The sequence below is a fragment of the Ahaetulla prasina genome, chromosome 1, assembly GCF_028640845.1.
Source record: "Ahaetulla prasina isolate Xishuangbanna chromosome 1, ASM2864084v1, whole genome shotgun sequence".
Taxonomy (NCBI): Eukaryota; Metazoa; Chordata; class Lepidosauria; order Squamata; family Colubridae; genus Ahaetulla; species Ahaetulla prasina.
The window spans coordinates 133,733,535-133,756,317 of record NC_080539.1 but is presented as its reverse complement, the minus strand read 5'-3'; the positions used below and the strand labels follow the sequence as shown (position 1 = coordinate 133,756,317).

The following is a 22,783-nucleotide window of genomic DNA, read 5'->3' as shown; positions in this document are numbered from 1 at the left end:
ATTTTGCTATTCGTAATTACCTACATGTACATATGCATATATCAAAAGGAGAGAAGGAAAACAAACAAAAGCTATGTTAAAAATTTGCCATTCAGGGTGCAAAAGAGCTCTACAACCAAGGATGGCAGTCAAATGAGGGTCATCTGGACACAGCTGTTATATTCTCTGAGGACAATTCTACTCTTTATAGCTCAATCATATGAATCATACACATTTTTACTATTCAACCTATCATTTTCTTTAATTAAAAAATGATTAGCAAAGTAATAAGAAGACATGGGGATATGCAGTTAGACAATGGCAATATTTTCACACAGTAAAATTGTGTGAAAGAGGCATGGTCTAGGTACCAGTTTCATTTATTAGAATAAAACTGAATTCTATTCATTTAACTGATGCTTATTTTCCTTATTAATATTTCACTCTTTCGCCATTAAGATTATTGCACTTCTCTGGCAATTTAACCACTAGCTTCTGCATTTTAAAATATTGCTCAAGGAATTGTTTTCCTCATGGTTGGCTGTACCTTGTTATTTTTAATGCAACACACATTTAATTACCTAATTGAGGAAAACAGCAAATACATGATGTTTAGTAAAATAAATGGCATAACTGGACTGACATTTATAAAACTATTGAAATTATCTTTGTAGCTTGTTTTATTAGAAAGCAAGTGGCGCCTCCAAAATTGTAATTATATTATTATCTAGTTAAGATCAGACATAAGCTAGAGTCTAAAATGCAAAATTCAAAATGCAAAATTCACTTCCTAAGCCAATATTGCACATAAGACTACGTGGCCATTGGAAATAAACTACTGTACCTTGGAGAAAAAAGGTTTCCAGGAAATGTATTATCCACATTTCAGAGATAATTTTCCTTTTCTTGGTTATAGTGTAGATATGGTGCAAAATTCAGCCATTCCTTTTAAATTATTCAGAAAAGTTCGAAGGTTTCAAGCTAACTCTTTGATTTCAGCCTTCTATGCTTTCAGTTTGAAAATGGTAAGGATTAAAGAGTAGATGTTTTCTGATGAATATAGCTCTCTTTCAGTGGTGGGTTTCAAATTTTTTTTTACTACCGGTTCTGTGGGTGTGGCTTGGTAGGTGTGGCATGGCTTGGTGGGCGTGACTTGGTGGGCATGGCAGGGGAAGGATACTGTAAAATCTCCATTCCCTCCTCAATCCAGGGGAAGTTTACTGCAAAATCCCCATTTCCTCCCGATCAACTGGGACTCGGGAGGCAGAGAATAGATGGGGGGTGGGGCCAGTCAGAGGTGGTATTTACCTGTTCTCCAAACTACTCAAAATTTCCGCTATCGGTTCTCCAGAATTTGTCAGAACCTGCTGAAACCCACTTCTGCTCACTTTAGTTCTAAACCTAACCTAAAGTTGAGAACTTCCATAGAGAGTTTGTGAGGAGACAGATGCAAGAAAAACAAAGTGTGCAATAAACAATTTTTAGCAATAGCACTTGGACTAATATCCCGCTTCACAGTGCTTTACCACCCTCTCTAAGCAGTGTACAGAGTCAGCATATTGCCCCCAAGTTCTCATTTTACCAGCCTTTGAAGGAGGGAAGGCTGAGTCAACCTTGAGCCCCATCAGGATTGAACTGTTGGAGTGAGCAGTAAGTTAGCCTGCAGTACTGCATTCCAACCACTGTGCAACTACAGCTCATCTTTTGGAAGCTAGATCGAAGTGCACTTTATGTATTTATTTATGTGAAAGTTACGCTGCTTCAATTCATTCAACTCTTAATTTGTTTCTGGAGTCCTGGATCCAGTACTCAGGCAGTAAGCCTTTTTCTTGTCTCCCTTCTCTGCCTCCAACTCTAAACCCATCATTGTCTGTGTTTTCCTAGAAATAAAACATTGCATTTGACCATGGTAAAAATTCAGATATAAACATCGGCTCTTATTTATCATTTTACTTTTTACAACACACAGCACACGTAATATAAGCACACATGGAAACTCTTGCAAATAGACAGGCGCATATTGAAACATAGTACACATAGTGCTCGACTTACAGTGGTGACCATTTTTCAGTAAGGTGATCTCTGCTTCAAACATACCTATCTTCTTGTTGCAGTATAACTCATGACAGCCTTTCTCAATCCATTTCCCTAAACCAAGCAAACAAAATAGATAACATAAAATGTGATGATGATAATAATAATAATAGTAGTCTACTACCTTACACAAGGTAGTTGCTTCCTAACGGCAAAACAATAGACTGCATTTAAGTGCTACCCTCTACATCCGTTACCTAAAATACTAATGAAGCCTGCTTTTTTTTTTAACATAATGATTTTTAAATTGAATTATTTACAAATTGATTCATGTATTTATTTATTTATTTGCATGGAACAAGGACTAACTTAGGATTTCTTTTATGGATTGATTTACTATCATATCAGAGAGTCACTGATATCATGGCTTTCTGGCTGTAGATAAAAGATGGGTTCCAATTTTCTGAAAACTCTGATGCCAACCGTTTTGTTGATAAATGGTCCCTTACCTCTTAAGTTAGCTCTTTGTCAGGAGTGTCAAACTCGCAGCCTGTGGGCTAGATGTGTCACATGCACTGGCCACACCCATACCCGGTTTAGCGAAGGGGGGAAAAGTCGCAATATGTCACGTGATGCCGCTGTGATGCCATGAGTTTGACACCCCTGCACTGTGTACAATTGACAGGATCACTATTTCATTAGCTAAACACATGTAAGAATATCATTTATATCAACGATTTCTGTGCCATTTTGCAAAATCATTAAATCCATTAGGGGAAGATTTCATCTTCTTTTGGTTGGAAAATTTCACTATTTGGGAATATAAATCCAGCTTTAAAAAGTTGAACCTACTTTACTGTATTTCTAAAAGAATATTATTTTCCTGTGTATGCAGTAGAATATCTTGTGGGGTGTTTTTTTGTTGAAAGCTATGATACAGTGGGGATACAATTGTCACCAATTAAGTACTATGAGGAATTGCTGGATCAGATTGTGGAAGCATATATAAGGTACAAGGTTAGAATCCATTTGCATGCTAACATGTTTTTAAAAGTCTCTGTGGAGACTACATTTGGCAGTCATAAAAGCTATTTGAACACCTTGTCTTCTACCCGATTCCAGATATACATGTAGTGATTTATCATTGAGGAAAGAGGCTCATTTATTTCCTCTTTGTCACTGGAAGATGTTTTTATTTCAAGGGATTTAGAGGGTTTATTTAAATAAGAAAAAATCAACCAGAATACAGATGGAGACTCTAGAATAATTGGACTTGTCTTAGGGGACCAAATTTTGTAGCTGCTTCAGTATGTTGAGGAGCTCCTTGGGAAAATGCTCGGTGTCTTTAAAAGACAAGTTTTTGGCTGCTGTAGTGTTTCAGAAATTTTCAGCTGGAATCCCACCAGGATTCTCATGCATTCTTTATTTTGACAAATTAGTTTAGGAAAGTTTATAGTAAGCTGAATACTGAATCAGGAACTTCTTTTTTTAAGACCATAGTTTTCCTTTCTTTTCATATATATATATGAAGCCATCTGTTGTAAGCCATGGGAGACAGCTCGGAGTCTGGCTTAACTGGTCTATATATAAGAGTTAGTTTGTCCTTAGAATATTGATTCTGTATTCTGTGTTTCTGGATTCTGAGTTCTGGTTCTGGCTTCTGCTGCATGGGTATTGTATACATGCATCATGCTTTATATTATTGTATATAAAGAAGTTTCTTCTATAAATGAATCCTGCTGAATTATTTATTTGTGTCCTGGTTGGGTAACTGCAAACTCTGACATATGAACACATAGGTTACAACTATAGCTCTGTTGGTCAATGGGAAAGAGAAAAAAACCCAAATATCATACTTGAGTGATATCTTTATTATGAACAACCGTGCTAACACTGTATAATTGTTTTGAAATCTCTTATATAGCATTCTTGATTTTTTTTATAGCAACCTGATAAATTTTAATATATTTGGAACATTGCTTAAGTATGTAAATTAATCCATAATTTCAAAATGTTAACACAAATCTTTACACAATTGGTGTCAAGGGAAGGAATCCTCACAGATTCCAGAATTAGATGCACAATAAATACTATCTAATTCCACATAGAATTAAGCAAATAGGTATCAGCAGAGTGAATTAATTAGGTATCAGCAGAGTGTAAATAAACTGTAAACTTTTTGGATTTCTCTAAGTGAATCTTGACAATGGTTTGAAAAATTCAGGTAGCGTAGAACGATGCCTGCCAGCTACTGACAAATGCATACTAGTACATACTAGTTTCAAGCTTAATTCAATGTGCTCACTTTGATTGTTTAAATATGCTAAAAAACCAAGCTGAAATTCTCAGATGATTTTTTTTCTGACAAATGCTCAGAAATGTTAATTTTTGAGCTGAAAGAATTACAGTCTATCCCAAAAGATATTCAATAAAGTGATCTTCACAATTTCTTTAGTTCAGTACTCTTTTGCAATACAGGTAATCCTCAATTTAAAACCATAGCTGAGCCCAACATTTCTGTTGCTAAGTGTGACAGTTGTTAAATGAATTTGCCCCCTTTCTTGCCACAGTTGTTAAGTTAGTAACACAATTGTTAAGTGAATCTGGCTTCTCCATTGATTTTGCTTGTCAGAAGGTCATAAAAGGTGATCACATGACCCTGGGACACTACAACCGTCATAAATCTGAGTCAGCTGCCAAGCAGCTGAATTTTGATCACAAGACTGTGGTGATTCTGCAACAGTAGTACATGTACAAATGGTCATAAATCACTGAACTGTTAATGTTATAATATAAAAATCAATACATTTTCAATGCCATTATAATCACCTACTCTTTCAAAAGACTTTCTAATTCATGACTTCTTTGTATCCACTAATATTCACTGATCTGGAATTTTTTAGGATATGGTTCTTTCTTATCTACCCTACATTAAGTACTTTCTCATCTACCCTACATCCACATTTCCATTGTTGGAAAATTCTGCCTTTTCTCCAGCAAAATCCAGAATTCCCATTTCTTCGTTTATAGTTGGTGCAGAGAACTGCAGGTCAGTGATGGTGAACCTTTTCCGCACCGAGTGCCAAAAAGGGAGTGCTCACGCGTCTGGGCCAGAACCCGGAAGACGAGCTGCCCAGGGTGCATCTGCGCACCAAAAATTAACTTCTGGTTTCGGCTACTGAACTTTCAGTTTCAGCCAGCTACTCCTCTGGGTTTCTGGAGCACATGCGCACGTGACTATCAGTTGGCCAGTGTGCTTGCTCACGCAGGAAAATGGAAGACCAAGTCTTCCAGTTTCCAGCACTGCCGTATGCAAAAAGACCAGCAGATTGTCGCACCAGAAATCCGGAAGAGGAACAGGTGACGCTGCACATGCCAGGCAACGTGGCTCCATGTGCCACTTTGGGCACACGTGCCATAGGTTCACCATCACGAACTTGAAATGTGTTTTCCCTCATGATATTTTTCCTACTTTAGTCCTGTTCCAATCTCTTTTGAAGAAATGCAGACATACCAGGGGTGAAATCTAAAAAAAATTCCCTACTGGTTCTGTGGGCATGGCTTAATTGGTGGGCGTGGCTTGGTGGTCAGGTGACTGAATGGGCATGGCCAATAATAATAAATAATAAAAATAATAAAGTATACAAAACTTGGGAGCACACCAGTCTACCTTCTTTAAAAATACAGGCACCGGTCTACCAATTGCCCTTTTTTGGGAGGCATCGATCTACCTTCTTTAAAAATAGAGGCACCAGTCTACTAGCTGCCTACAGCGTTGATCAGCTGTAGTGCAGCCCTTTGAAGTGCCATGGCAGTCATTTAAGGCCGTTTGCAGCTATATCACCACCGAGAGCTTCAGGGACAGAGAAGAGGAACAGTGAGGCATGGGCGGTGGGGAGGGGAGAGATTTTTGCTACCGGTTCTCCGAACTATCCGCCCCCATCACTACCGGATAGCGCAATCCGGTCCGAACCAGGAGCATTTCACCCCTGAGATATATGTTATAGGAGTTTCTCTATAGTTAGCCTTAAACTATAACACTCATTTTTGTTAATATTTTCTTGTGAAATTTTGAATAAAGTACTTGCTTGTCTGCTTCTGTGATATTCAGCAATTTATATTTTAATATACTGTGTGTTAATGAATTAAAATGGCTACGATTATATGGCTGCTCAGTTTCCAAAATGACACAACAGATTTTCTCTTGATAAATCCTTTAAGCCACCGATAACAACACTTAATTTGGTTTACCATATACATTTACAATTTTTCTTCATCCAAAATTCTTATTTTTACATTAAAGGTTGCTAGAGAAATTCAAGAGAGATTGGAATAAGGACCACTTATCCCTGTTGAGATAAAGTTGCTAGGTAACCTTGACATCAACCTTAAAAAAAACAAAAACACCTGTAGGAGGATGAATTATATGCAGGATTCAGTCAATAACTGAGCTGCCTTTGTTGGTATAACATAGTCCTGACAAAATCTACTATCTCAAGCCATTTTATAAGCTGGCCAGGACTTTCTGATTAGGCTGAGAGCCTATAATGTTTGAACCTGACTTTCTTTGGAGGACAGATTGAGAGAAAAATTTCTGTAGATGGCAAAGAGAAAGCGGGGCGGGGGGGGGAGATATATAAGGAAGGCTAAAAGTATCATGGGAATCCCTCAGAAAGCAAAAGAAGCATGGTTCTGTCCAGCAGGACAGTCCTTCTCTTGTCGCATTAGAGAACGAAAGGCATCCTAGAGTAGGGGGAGGTGTCAAGAGGGGGTCAAGCTAAGGGTCCTTGCACAGCAGGAAGCAGTACAGATCTTATCTTCCCCAGAATCTCTGAAGCCTTATCTGACCATTTACAAGAGAATGCAGTCAATCCGGCAAGATTCTTGTGAATAGGCATGCAACAATAAAGAAATAATCTTGATTAGCTCACAATATTATTCTGGTTCCTTGTGCCTGACCATAAATCCGCCTAAAGAAAATAAGTCTCAAATGAAGAAATGAAATTATTCACACTCTTAGACCTTAACGGAAGATCTATTTCCAATAATAATGCGGTTGTTTTGTCACAACTGAGTTGGCCAAGACAGTGTTCTATACCTGACATTTTAATGTTTGACTTCATCAACTCAGTATTATATGCTCAGATGATGCAAGTAAGGTATTGTTATTCAAAGTTAGGGATTATAATGTCACTGGAGAACATATTTTTTTCAAAATATTTGCTTCCTGAAAATCTTTTGGTGGTTATGATAGACCCTTTCAAACTGCAGTTAACTTTTAATACCTATAATGTATTTAATTGTATAACATTTATAATACGTTGCATGCGTTCAGCTGGACCAAAAGCGTTTTGCTGTTGATTTTCATTTGTACTCAGGGTCTGATGCATCTTGCTGAAGTATCCAACAATAATCAACCTGCATTTATGGATTACCATTGTCCTGGTCCCATTTTTCCTTTGCCCTGGTAGAACTTTTCACCATGTTTGTCCCTGACTGTAACTAGATTTTCAGGCAAGAAGTCCAAGTGTGAATGCAGAAAATGAATATTCAGTGACATGTTGCACTTCATGTATACCATAAATCATTTTTATCCAGCTGAACGTACTTTTGTGCTCTGTAGTTAGCAAGAAAATTCTCAATGACATCTTTGATTTTTTTCTAGGCAATTTTCTCTGGCCCCACTAACAAATCTTCGGACCTGTTATCAACAAAAATCCTTGTGGAACCAAAATTTTAATCAGTCTGAATTTTATGTCATAGTGGAGGCAAAAAATAACTTTGTGAAGTTAAGAAGTGATTCATTTGCCACTTTTTCTATTCTGGAATCAATTTTTTTTAGAATAGCCATTTCTTTTTAATATATTGAGCAGAGGTGGATTTCAGCAGGTTCTGACCTGTTCTAGAGAACTGGTAGCAGAACTTATGAGTAGTTCGGAGAACCAGTAGTAAAAAATTTGACTGGCCCCACCCCCATCTATTCTCTGCCTTCCAAGTCCCAGCTGATCGGGAGGAAATGGGGATTTTGCAGTAACCTTCCCCTGGATTGGGGAGGGAATGGAGATTTTACAGTATCCTTCCCCTGCCAAGCCCGCCAAGCCATACCCACCAAGCCATGCCACGCCCACCAAGCCACGCCCACAGAACCGATAGTAAAAATTTTTGAAACCCACCACTGATATTGAGGCTCTCTTGTGTGGCTATTCCATTTTTATAGGTAACAACAATACTTTGTATATCCAAATTGCATTCCAAACAGCAGAGCCACTATTAAATCTCCATGGATATGCCAGATGTAATTGGTATACTAGATATGCTTCAACAAAAGTCCCATGTTTTTGTATGTTTCTTTCATGTGTGCAGCATAGCCAGCTATATATTGAAGAGTTTATATTACTCTTCAATGTGTAAAAACAGATCTCTATAATCTGGTACATGATAGGTTAAATTATATTATTTTAGATTAGCAGCCAAAAATCTACAAGATACACCCGAAAGGGTTCAGAAAGCAAAATCTTTCTTGCCCAGTCTTCAGAGCAGATCAAAAACAAAACTCTCTTCTGAAAGCTAGCACCATTTCATAAATAATAGAGAACTCCCAAAGACAGCATGGAACTCCAGGCATAAATCCAACAATGTGCAGTGCAAGTAATCTACTCTTGTATGATTCTTCTTTACAATGGTAACAACAGCACTGATACTTAAATTGAGTTCATTGAATCTCTTTTACACCAATTTACATTTCTCAAGAAATAAATTAACTAATTTAAAAGTCTTCTAGGGAAGTCATGGTAAGAAATGCATTAGTTGTTGAGGAGCACTTCAAGAAAGAATAGAAAGCTTCCCTGTGTATAAAAATAATGAATAATAATAATAATAATAATAATTTAATTTGTATACCGCCCTTCTCCCGAAGGACTCAGGGCGGTGAACAGGCAGATAAAATAAAAACGATACATTTCAATAAAAACAATATTTAAAAAACTTATTCCAATAGCCTAAATTTAAAATACTATACAAAATATAAAATAAACCCCAATAAAATCCGTATTTAAAAAACCCTATTAAGCCAGTCCTGCTCGAAAGAATAAATATGTTTTAAGCTCGCGGCGAAAGGTCCGGAGGTCTGGAAGTTGTCGAAGTCCTGGGGGAAGCTCATTCCAGAGGGTAGGTGCCCCCACAGAGAAGGCTCTCCCCCTGGGGGTCGCCAGCCTGCACTGTTTGGCTGACGGCACCCTGAGGAGGCCCTCTCTATGAGAGCGTACCGGCCGGTGGGAGGCATGTGGTAACAGAAGGCGGTCCCAAAGATATCCCAGTCCTATGCCATGGAGCGCTTTAAAGGTGGAATGCAAACATTTTTTCCATTTGAATGACGTTAGCAGACTCTTTTCTAAGAAATAATATAGATGATCCAGAGAAGTATTTTCCTTGTGGAAACAAGTTTTCCAGGGAAAGGCAAAAAAAATTAAAGCACAAATATAATTAATAACCCTTAGAGGCTAAAGGGTTTATATTTATATATTTATATTTATATGGCCTTTATATTTATAAAGGCTAAAGTAAGTTTATATTTCTGAAAAACATTTTCACTGAAAAGTGATCAAACGTGTGTGTGTGTGTGTGTGTGTGTGTGTGTGTGTGTGTGTGTGAGAGAGAGAGAGAGAGAGAGAGAGAGAGAGAGAGAGAGAGAGAGAGATTGTGAAAATAGAGGAAATAGTTGCAGTTTAATTATTCAAGTATCAGAGAATTACTCAAGGAACTGAAATGTGTTTCCCGGGCTTTTATTATTGACATATAAGAAGGGTTACAAAGATATGAATGAGGATTTGAACCTGGATCTCCTAGTTCTTATAAAGTATTGGGACTTCTAATCAAAAAGTTACTTAACTACTAATAATTTTGTTATAAGGAAAAAGTGTATGCATACGTTCTTTTGAGATAAGCACAGTTTAAGAATTTAGTAGCTGCAAGTTATGAATTTAACATGTAGAGCAATTCATTACAGGTTAACAGAGTTGGAAGGGACTTTAAAGGTCATCTAGTCCAACCCTCCGCTCAAGCAGGAGACCCTATACCATTTCTGACAAATGGCAGTCCAATCTTTTCTTGAAAGTCTCCGCTGCCTTCGACAGGACCTGTGTTTAACTCATAGAATCATCTATTGCAATGTCCTTCCTGTTGAAGACTACTTCAGCTTCAATCACAACAATACAAGAGCAAACAATAGATTTAAACTTAATGTTAACCGCATCAATCTTGATTGCAGAAAATATGACTTCTGTAACAGAGTTGTTAATGCTTAGAACACACTACCTGATTCTGTGGTCTCTTCTCAAAATCCCCAAAGTTTTAATCAAAAACTGTCTACTATTGACCTCACCCCATTCCTAAGAGGTCTGTAAGGGGCGTGCATAAGAGCACAAACGTGCCTACCGTTCCTGTCCTATTGTTTCCTTTCATTGTATCCAATTAATATAGTTATTACATACTTATGCTTATATATATGCTTATATATTATATAATTATTTTCATGCTTATGCTTATATATATTGTTGTGACAAATAAAATAAATAAATAAAATAAATAAAAATAAAGTGATGAAGCTCCCACAACTTCCGAAGGCAAGCTATTCCATTGGTTGATTGTTCTCACTGCCATAAAGCTCCTCCACATTTCTAGGTTGAATCTCTCCTTGATCAGTTACCATCCATTATTCCTTGTCTGGCCCTCAGGTGCTTTGGAAAACAGCTTGACCCCCTCCTCTCTGTGGTAGCCCCTCAAATATTGGAACACTGCTATCATGTCTCCCCTGGTCCTTCTATTCACTAGACTAGTTATGCCCAGTTCATGTAACTGTTCTTCGTATGTTTTAGTCTCCAGTCCTCTAATCATCCTGGTTGCTCTCCTCTGCACTTTTTCTAGAGTCTCAACATCTTTTAATAGTGTGATGACCAAAATGGATGCAGTACTCTAGGTGTGGTCTTACTAGGGCTTTATAGAGTGGTATTAGTACCTCACTTGATCTTGATTGTATCCCTCTGTTAATGCAATTTAGGATTGCATTGGCTTTTTTAGCTGCTACTACACACTGCTGGCTCATATTTAGCTGATTGTCCACTAAGACACCAAGATCCCTCTCACAGTCACTGCTATTAAGTCTAGTTTCCCCCAGTTTGTATGTGTGCTTTTGGTTTTTCTTACCTAAATGTAAAACTTTACTTTTCTCTACATTGAATTTTATTTTGTTAGATAGGGCCCAGTGTTCAAGTCTGTCAAGATCCATCTGGATCTTGAGCCTATCTTCTACAGTGTTAGCTATTCCTGCCAGCTTAGTATCATCTGCAAATTTGGTGAAGTCCAAATCCCTATGGTAGCATGTCTCAGATCATTGGAGTTGTGGATATAATTTAACTTTTGTGGATATATACAGATATACAACCTACACGAACCAAGTGCTTCCATACCAAAGTAACAACCCAACTTCCCACAAGAGAAGCATTCAATAATATTCAGACAAACCCAAACATACTTTAGAAACCCAGAACATCGGAAAAAGGAAACAGATTAGCAATACATCTTCCAATGGATGGATACACACACATACCACATTGAGTGGTACATGTGCCCGGCCACTCAATCAATACAAGCTATGAAAAGAATAGCACTGCCATACATTAAAAAAAAATCTCAGAAACAGGTAACAGATTATTACCATGACAAGGCATCACCATAACCCACAAACCAACTAAAGTCCTTCAGAACAATTTAAGTAATCCAAAGTAGTAACACCAGAAGATAAAAACTTGAATCATCTACATCAGTGGTGAAATCCAATTTTTTTTATTACTGGTTCTGTGGGCGTGGCTTGGTGGGTGTGGTTTGGTTTGGTGGGCATGGCAGGGGAAGGATACTGCAAAATCTCCATTACCACTCCACTTCAGAGGAAGGATACTGCAAAATCCCCATTCTCTCCCCACTCCTGGGGGAAGGATATTGCAAAATCTTTGTTCCCACCCCACTCTGGGGCCAGGCAGAGGTAGTATTTGCTGGTTCTCCGAATAGCTCAAAATTTCTGCTACCGTTTCTCCAGAACCTATCAGAACCTGCTGGATTTCACCCCTTATCTACACAAAGTATTGTGTAAGGACTATAACATTATGTAGGATAAACAGGTAGGATACTAGCAAAGCGCATCCATGGACACCAACTGGCAGTAAGATGATGCAGACTCTTTAATTTCACAACACATGGATAAAATTAAACATAGTTTCAACTGAGAAATGGTGAGCATCCCAACCAGAACACCTCCTTACCAGTAATCAATACCCAGAAACGCAGGAATTAACACCAGGAGCAACACCAGACAAATAATCAAACTGTAAACAATATCCTAACCAAGAAACTATCAACTCAGACTAACAATAAAGCAGTGAACGGCAGCCTAATCAAGGAACTACAAAGAAGAAAACATCATCCTCACCAACAATAGGAAGAAGAAAAGAAAAACAATATGACAGGAACGGTTTGTGTTCTTATGCACACCCCTTATGGTCCCCTTAGGAAAGGGGTGAGGTCAATAGTAGAAAGTTTTTGGTTAAAGTTTTTAGGATTATGGGAAGAGACCACAGAGTCAGGTAAAGTGTTCCAAGCACTGATGATTCTGTTACAGAAGTCATATTTTCTGCAATCTAGATTAAAGCGGTTAACATTAAGTTTAAATCTATTGGTTGCTCTTGTATTATTGCAATTAAAGCTGAAGTAGTCTTTAACAGGAAGGACATCACAATAGATGATTCTATGAGTTAGATGACAATGACAGAGAAGGTACTGAATACACAGAGAGAGCAAATCCCACTCCCTTTTAGCACTGAAAATGTTACCTAGCCAGGTAATGAAATGACTGCAAGAAAACAACCAAGCTCAGAAAGGGCCAAGGACTCCATGATTTCACTTGTTTGAAATCTCTAATTTTAATAGCTTGAATAATCTCTCAGGATCCCTCATTGTTATAACTCAGGCAGTTTGCTTTAGTAGTTACATTTCTTTCCTTTTATAGACTTTAAGGCTGCTTATCTGTTGTTTTCTGGGAGATTTAAAATGAGAAAAATAGGATTAGGGCAAACATCTCATCCTGGTTCCAAACTCTGACATAAATATCCACCATGGCTGTCAAACATAGTGTCAAAGTGTGAATATTAATGCTTCAGCTTGCGTAATATATTCACTTTTCACTATTCATTCCTCAAAACCAATACTGTAATTACAAAACTTCAACTTTTCAGAAATCTTTTTTAGTACTTTGGGCTGGCTGGCTTCAAAATCTTAATTGCATTGTTCTGCTCTACAAAGAGATATATATTAATAAATTCAACTTTTAGCATTAGATTTTATAACTTTTTACATTAGAATGTAGGAAAACTTAACTTTTGGCAATTCATAAAATAAAAACTATGGTACAGCAAGGAGTGCAAGGCTCCAGTGTAATACATCTCCAATGTAATATAGGAAATATATCTTACTCTTGAGGTTAAAGTAAATTATACATTAATACAAATGCTAAAAGCAACTGTTAGACTAGTTGTTCAGTCTAAATAATATTCAGTATTATTTAGTATTCTAAATAATAAAAGTAGCATACACAAAGTTATGCAAGCAGATTGCTATACGATACATATTTCCATGTCTCTTGCTCTCCTCCGTTCCTTCTATGGGTCTCCCAGATTGGCTCTCACAGGTCAACCAGTTCTCTGTGAGAGATTTCAGAATCAGGGAAAGGAAAGACTATTCCGCTGGAAAACCTATTCTGTCAGTAGGCAAGCTTTAGGAATCTACAAGAGGCTGTAAGAGTCTGTTTCATCTGGTTTCCTCTTCTTTTCCAATGAGAGAAATGAGATCAATAATCTCCACTTTTGCCATTCTGAAGAGATTAAAAATGAGTTCAGCATTAATATTCAATTTGTTGTTGTTAGTTGTGAAGTCGTGTCCGACCCATTGCGACCCCATGGACAACGTTCCTCCAGGCCTTCCTGTCCTCTATCATCCTCTGGAGTTCATTTAAGCTCACGCCTACTGCTTCAGTGACTCCATCCAGACACCTCATTCTCTGTCGTCCCATTCTTCATTTGCCCTCAATTTTTCCCAGCATTAGGCTCTTCTCCAGTGAGTCCTTCCTTCTCATTAGGTGGCCAAAGTATTTAATATTCAATTACATACATTAATTGAAGTGCAGTTTGACCTAAGCCGGTGATGGCAAACCTATGGCATGCGTGCCACAGGTGGCACGGGTAGCCATATTAGTGGTCACATGAGCTCAGCTGATTTTCAGGCCTTCTGGGCCCACCAGAAGTAGGGAAACAGCTTGTTTCCTGCCTCCAGAGGGCCTCAGTGGGGAAGGCCCATTTTTCTCTCTCACCTGACTCCAGAGCCTCTCGAGGAGTCTGGGGAAGGGTGAAAATGGCCTTCCCCCCCCAGAGGTCCTTCTGAGGCCGAAAACTGCCCATTTGCCAACATCAAACTGGCCGTTTTCGGCCTCTGGAGGACTTCAGGGGGTGGGGAAGGCTGTTTTCACCCTACCCAGACTCCTAGAGGGGCTCTGAAGCCAGGTGAGAGAGAAAAACGGGCCTACCGGGCCATTGCGTTCCAGGAGCGGGGGAGCGGGGGAGCAGGGGAGTCATGTGCGCATCTGTGGGTGTGGGTTGCATAGAATTATGGGCGTGGGCACAGGCACACACGACCCCCCACCCCGCTCCTGGCACGCGATGGCAAAAAGGTTAGCCATTGACCTAAGCTGACCTAAGCTATAGTCTTGTTTATTATAAGTGAAACAAAATTGAAAGTATATAAAAGAGTTCGGAAGCGATCATAGAAGAAACATTACAGGTTGAGTCTTACAGGAAGGAGGCAGGATTAAAAGGGCTTCCCAGTGCCTTTCATTCATTCTACTAAAGGACCGCTTGATATATTAGAAGATATCTTGCTCCCTTGAGATAGTTATCTTTCAACCATTCTGATTAAATGGCAATAGTCACTAGGGATATATAAAACAATTTGTGTACAAGTTGTTCTATGTGTGTAGTAGCTAGTTCATGTAATATGCACCCAAATCAAAATGTACACCTTTAGTCTATATATAGAATGATTTTTTTTCTTTTCCATTCCCAGGAAGAATGATTATGGTTGCAGAGCAGTTTCTGCCTACACATTCAGTAAAAGTGTTTCTTGGAAATTTTTGAAGTGGTTTTCACCTATTTTAAGTTTCTCCAAAACTTTAAAGTTGCTTATTTATTATAAGCAGTGGTAGGATTCAGCCAGGTCGCACCACTTCGGGAGAACCAGTTGTTAACTTTTTGAGCAGTTTGGCAAACTGGTTGTTGGAAGAAATCATTAGGGCAGAGAACCGGTTGTTAAATTACTTGAATCCCACCACTGATTATAAGTAAGTGTTTGTACATTGTCTACTTCTGATAGACTTGAGTTTAAAATTTAGAAACAAGAAATAAAAACAATACAATCCAGCCAATACAAAAAATAAACACTAAGTAGCAGAAAACACGATAAAAATTCCTTAATCACACAACAGATGAACAGATGTAATCATAGTTTCAATTGAGAAACTGAGCATCTTAGACCAAGCTAAATCCAAAAAAGCTAGAGAATTCCTGGAAGCCTGGCACTCTTGACAAATCAACCACCAACAGGCAGATAGAAACAAACAAACAACATCTACATAATAATTTTGCAAGCTGGTTGAAGGCAGAGATCAGGTGTGATACCTACTGTGCTGATCAGCTGATTGGAAGCTTATGGTATGATGGACCAGCAGAACCACTGAGTAAAACTTTTAAAATATCTCTATGAAGACAACTGCCATGTGTTTTGTGTTCTGTGTTCTCTACCTCAGAATAATAGAAACTGAAATTTGGCAAAGCAACTTAAGGGGATTTCAAATTTTAAAAAGGAGGCTTTTCAAGGCCTGAGATTATAGATTATCTTCCCAGTTTAGTGTCTAGGATAAGCTCAAACATTGTGGCCTATTCTATGGTTAAAACAAACCAAGTTTGCATTTTTGTGAGTAATTATAAGCAGCTTTTCCAGTTTATGGGAACTACCCCAACAGAAGTATACAAGAAGCAATCCACCTCCGAATTTGGTAAATTTGTCATTAAAAGATTTGGTTGCGAAAGAGTACTTCTGTCCTATACTCCCTATAGTTCACAGAAATAAGAGAGGCCGATTCAGACAAACTGCGTCATATATATCACAGAATTTAAAAAAATTGAATTTCTAATTTGGGAACAAGTTGCTATCAGTTCATTCTTCCCTTCCTAAAGTGTAACTAATAAGACAGAAGTTACAACTGCCATCATCTTATTTTCCAATTGAAGAAAAGCTTAACTATAACCTATTCTTCTTAATTATGCTACTAAACCTTTATGTGAGTAGTTCTGTGAGCTCTCAGCTACTGAAATCATAGTGTTATAAAGTCTAAAGAACATCTCATTTAGCATTCATATTTATGCTTATAAATTTACAAACTGCCCTATATGAAGGGACGCTTATGCTACATAGATTTTTTTATCCAAATATTTTTTTAAAATTATAATACCTTTGGTCAGTTCTCATCTTACTTACATAAACAAGTCACACTGAAAGTATAAGTGATGGAAAATATAATCCTCCTGGCTTGTATTACCAAAACTGTCAGTGAAGGCTAGGTTTGAAAACAACCTATTTTAAAAGGAAGGAGTTAGCATGGAAGTTAAAGTTAATTTTCCTTGTGTAAGGCATGTATGAAATAAATGAGTAAAAGAACTGCCACGATGTTACTATGCTTGACCTTGGTAGTTACCACGAACAAGATGTGATTAAATTCACTGTTATAAAGTATGAAGCTAGAGCAACCACAAAGGAATAAAGGATCTTAAATGCCATGTACAGTGGCATAATGAGCTTGTTAATACATACTCCCCTCTTCCAGCAAAAGATCTCAGAAAACCACTGGTTTTACCAAAGTGAAAAACGGTAGCTACTGCACTGGGACATTTATATTGTTAACCACTGGATATTGCCATGGCACGATGGATCCTTTGTTATGCATGTAAAATAAACTATAAGGAAGTAACTTAGTTAGAAAATTAGCAAATATGGAGTAATTCATGCTATAGTCAATGGTAATGTAACAGCCATATTTCTCTGGATTTAAATGGCTTGTGTGTTTCTTGCCCAAGAAAACATTGTCAAAAGTGTTTTTTATGTGCTTCACAGCTCTTAATAAATTAGATCATGATTGAAGAGAGGGATGGAACTGAACTTCACCATTTAGGTGATTGAGATGGGACAAGAGTTCTAAGAGGAGTCATTATTTTTGTCCCCAACACTTTTCATTACTTTTCTTAGTAATCAAATATTCTGCCAATGATCAGCAAGAAAGCACTAGTTATTTGTTACACTGCATTAGAAATTGTTGTTTGTTTTTGCTTTTGCATTTTAATTTTGGTTTGTTGAATAAGCTATAACTGGTTTTATTCATGTATAATACTATTTCATAAATCATGGCATACAAGCCACCAAGATTAGGTTCACGGTGTTAAACTAAGCATTTCTTGTTAATCAAAAGAATTAAAAATCCCAATGACATTATTTGGAAGAAAACTCTTAGAAGTTGATTGTGTATCCATCAGTAAGGAGGAGTACAAAAAAGTCATTAGTCTATGGCAGGATGGTTGGTATTTCATAGCCTTATTTCATACAATACACAGAAGAGCATGGTCAGTGGCCCACATGGGTTGAAGAAGACATTTCATCTTCAGCAACTATGCCACCTTTAATGCTGTAGAAGAATTTTGCAGGATTCTTTAAGTAGATGTCATGATGAGAAGGGTTGTAAAAGAAAGAATGGGTTAATGTCACTATTAAAGAGCCAGTTTGGTTTAATGGTTAAGGTGCTGGCCTAGAAACCATGAGATGTGAGTTCAAGTCCTGCCTTAGGCATAAAAGCTGACTGGATGACCTTGGGCCAGTCTTTCTTTTTCAGCCCAATCCACCTCGCAGGTTGGTGAAAATAGGAGTAGGGTGGAGTGTTAGATATGTTTACCACCTTGAGTTACTTATAAAAAAAGTAATAAAGTCAGGATAAAATGTAAATAAGTAAATAGTTGGCTTTAAATTTAGATGTGTTTATTAACAAAAAAGAGAAAAGAAACAGTTTCAACATGCACTGATTCATACAGATATGAATAAGTGGAAATGGATTACTGTATTAATATCAGGCGTGAATAACCAGGAGTATTTGTTGAGTTCAAAACACAGAAGAGTTTAGTATTGCTACCTATACACAAGAATCTATAGTCAGCTAATGGTTAAAGCTAAATTGAAGCTATCAATAAATCAATGGAATTCGTGGGGAACTAGACTTGAGTCACTTGTGGCAACGCAATGACTCCAAGCTGATGGCACATTTAACTCACCTTCCAGCTCAGCCTGCTTTTCTCCTACATCTCCACATTTTCACCTAATTGATTATAAGAACCTGTGCATATTAAATATGCATATGAAGTCTGTTTATGTAATTGGTCAGGTTTAGAACACCTTTCCCCATAGTTTTACCTTGACAGTCAGCTTGGGAAGTAACAGCAAAGAACAACAAGTAGCAGAATTCTTTAGAAGGGGTTCTTTCTACCCTCTTATCCCATCAAAAACCTACTAGGAGGGCTGAGGGAGCCCACCCCCCTTGTCTTTTCAATATTAAACAGCTGTATCGAGACCCTGTGGCACTCCTGCCCAAGAAAGGTCCCTTTTATCTTCTCACTAGCAATCTTTTTAAGCAATGCCATGGGTGCATATACATTTTTGCTATTTTGTCATTTGTGATATTTTAATTATTGTTGCATATTTACTTGTCTATCTAGTTTTGCTACTGTTCTTGCTCCCATTTTTGTGTTATATATTTCTGACTTACTGTCACTTGTTATAAAGTGTTTAGAGCTTTGCAGATAATCTTCAGGATGCAGATATTTTAAATAAGTCTTGGAGAAGAAATGTTTCAGTCCTGCATCTGCTGTGGAGGGCTGGGGTACAGAGCAGATTAAGGGAGGGAATGAGGGACAATTTGTTTTGCTAATGTCTCTTTCCCATGGGCAGGGAGATGTCGGTGGAATAGACAAATGGACATTTGAAAGGCAATGGAATTGGGGGAGGCCTGAAAAATCTCAGTGATGTGAGTGGAAGCTTCTTTGAATGGCTTTATTTCAATCATTTGATTAAGAGCTTTCTGTGAAAAAGTCACAAAAATAAATCATGAAGCAACCTTATAAACTTAGTATGGTTATTGTGCACGTGTCATGTAATGCAATTTACTCCCATTGTCCCTTTTCCACAGGGTTTATCGTATCTTTAAAAGAATAGGAATATGGTTTTATATCTTTGGATGGCATTAATAAGCTACTCTTGTTGAAAGTTGGGCAGCATACAACTTTTATTATCATTATCGTTTTGAGATCAGAATACTTCATGTATTTATAGTTCTCCTTTAGCTTCTCTGTCCTCAACTGTTTTTTTACTTTTTTGTTTTACAGTTTTCTCCTTGTGTTTGGTTGCTTGATTTTGTCAGTATTTTCTACTATTCCTGAACATACGTGGCTTGCCGCTAGTTGCCTCTTCATTCTGGTAAGTAAGATTTATATAAATATGTAAATATTCTGCATCATATACAACATATGTATGTATCTCCTTGATGATGCGATTCTATTCATGCCTAGAAAGAAGTCATGCTTCCAGTAAATGGATGTAAGGTTGTAAATTAAATCTCTCTCTTTTTTTGTTTTTAGTTTATTATTGTAAATGGGCTATATGTATATAAGTAAGCCTGTGAAATTTACGCAACCCAAATGGAACAGCAATCACAAATGAAAATTCTCGTCAACAAAAATACTTGGGACCCCCGCCAAATCCAAATGAGAATAAAACTCTGTTCTGTTCCACTGTTCTTTAAAAAAAATGGTAGGGTTTCATTGCTACATAACCGATAAAGGAGAATCTAGAGAAAATTTGTTGCGATTAGAAGTCTTATCTATGTTGGAATTCAGTCTCTAAAATTCTCTCAAATCTAAAGACCTGCTCAATTAAATTCCCTGATATATTTTCTGATAAATTGTCCTGTTCATACAAATACTGTGCCAGTAAGGTAAAGGTAAAGGTTCCCCTCACACATATGTGCTAGTCGTTCCCAACTCTAGGGGGCAGTGCTCATCTCCGTTTCAAAGCCGAAGAGCCAGCGCTGTCTGAAGACCTCTCCGTGTTCATATGGCCAGCATGACTGAACGCCAAAGGCACACGGAACACTGTTACCTTCCCACCAAAGGTGATCCCAAGTTTTCTACTTGCATTTTTTACGTGCTTTCAAACTGCTAGGTTGCAGAAGCTGGAACAAGTAATGGGAGCTAGGCAGCACTAAGGATTCGAACTGCTGAACTGCCGACCTTTCGATCAACAAGCTCAGCATCTTAGACACTGATGGCTTAGCCATCTCATCTCTTACTGTGCCAGTAGTATCAAATAAATAAAGTGTGATATTGATACAGCCTTTAAACTGAAGATCAAGTCCAAGAGTAAATTGTTAAAATAGCAGCTTGAGAAAGAAACGGTAAGAGTTGGGTCAGCTAATCAGAAATAACTGATTTTGTATCCCACCTTTGGAACATTCAGCATCGAAAGACTTCTGCTCATAAGCAGAATCAATTCCCACTTTCTGACTCCTAACATATTTTCTGGTCTTCCTTCCAAAACAAATTTGAAAAATGCAAGGCAATGTAATGCTCCCTGATAAAAAATATTTAAATTGGAAACGAAGCTCATTGAACAAGTTCAGCATTTCAGCTATTCCAGATGTTCACTGAAATCTGAACTTTGAACACTAGTCATGCCCAGCTGAGTTACACAATGACTATTTACCAAGATAGGGAGTAGGGATATCCATCCGAGTATGAACTGTAATTTTATTAAGAATGCTGTAAGAAATTGTATCTTGACATTGGATTCTTTGCATTAAGATGCATATCCAGGTCATGCATATATTTTCTGCTCTAAGAAATTCATATAAATAACCCTCCTTTTTGTATAAGTATCTTTCCTCCTCATTTGAGAATCATTTTAATGTATTTACATTTTTAATATTTAACTTCTACTGTCTAGAATATTTTATTCATAGTTTGGTCAACAGCTGTTAAAGTACTGGTATAATCCTTGTTATTTTTTGTAAAATATCCAAAAGTAATCAAATATCTGAAATCATTCCTAAGGTGAATTGAGAGCAATGAATATGAACTTAAGTATAAAAAAAGCATCTGATTTTTCCATATATTGTTATATTAGCCTTTTATCTTTAAATAGAACAGAGTTTTCTACCCTGAGACATTATAGACAGGCAAAATAAATAAATAAAATACTGGTGCCTAACCAAAAAAAAAAGATAAAACAGCACAAAAGTATGATATTTCTTGTATTAATATTTATGTATTATTGCAAGAGATCAGTTAACAAAGTTAAAAGAAATGGGTGGATAGACAGAAGTTTTGGAACAGATTTCTGAATACTGAAAAAATAAATATAGAAATAGGAAGAGATGGGAAAGAGCAGGAGGCCAAATACAAAATCCTCTCACACCCTATCCCTGTTTAAAATACATACATAAATCTTTGCACCATTTTCAGAATATATGTGCATTGCATTCAAATTTGGTCTGAAAGTTCAGTGATTTCATTGGTATATTATAGTAACCAGATCATTCATATTTTGAGAATGCCACAATTTTGCAGAAGGTTATAGCATTTTCAAGACTACAGATTTTAAAAGAGCAAAGTACAAAAATCTCCTTCTGACATTATCATGGCAGTGTGGGTAGGACTTCTTTTTTCCTGGGTGATACCTAATGCTCCTACTCATGTTATAAGAGCCAGTTTGACCAGTGGTGGGTTGATCCCGATTCTGTCCGGTTCTATAGAACCGGTAGTAAAAGCGGCGGGAGGCTTCGCCAACTCACCAGGACGTCATAATTGACGATCTGCGCATGTGCAGAAGCTTCCCGCTGCGAACCGGTAGTAAAGGTAAGTAGAACCCATCTCTGAATTTGGCTATCAGTAGTGGAAGTGATTGCTTACTAAGAGGTACTATGTGCAATCTTGGATGAACAGGAAGAAATGATCTTACATGGCAGACGCTATAACAGCAAAAACATCCTTAGTGCCTGCATCATTTAGTCTTCTCTGCCAAAACAACCATGATAACTCCTCCAGATTCCTGTAATTTTCAATTTTCGTTCCAGTAGGTTTAGTACAATCTAATAATTTTCTAATATTCTATTCTTCCAATCAAGGGGCTAATTTCTGGTTATTGTAGATACATGCAAACTATCTTCTCTCATCTATCAAATGATAGAATTATTTTTAAAAGAGTTATAAAATCGATCATATTCTCAAAAGCATAGAAAATCATTATTATTTTCTCCTTCCTGTTCCATATTGTCAAAGAAGATTCCCACCCTTGATTTTCAGGGGTGCAGTTTGTTTTGCTAGATACTTCAAATAAATGAGACTAAAAGCAGCTACAGCAACTTATTTGTCATAAATTATAATGTTCAAAGCGCTTCAGGAAATGATAAGTTCTACAAAACAGTAAAAAAAATAAAAAATCTAGCCCTGGGAAATAGAGTAATTTGGAAGTGCTTGTTTATGCAATTCATCAAAGCAAGAAACAGTGCTGCAAGTATATTGTGCCA

The 22,783-nt window shown here is 37.4% G+C and overlaps 1 protein-coding gene across 2 annotated transcripts in view; it reads left to right on the top strand.

The window, feature by feature from the left end:
* The window catches only part of KCNQ5 (potassium voltage-gated channel subfamily Q member 5), a 364,357-nt gene that overhangs the window by 225,344 nt on the left and 116,230 nt on the right, over window positions 1–22,783 (top strand). For both annotated transcript variants that reach the window (XM_058176378.1, XM_058176369.1), the window contains exon 2: window positions 19,587–19,677. In XM_058176378.1, the coding sequence (XP_058032361.1) occupies window positions 19,587–19,677 (91 nt within the window). The remainder of the gene's footprint in view (window positions 1–19,586; window positions 19,678–22,783) is intronic.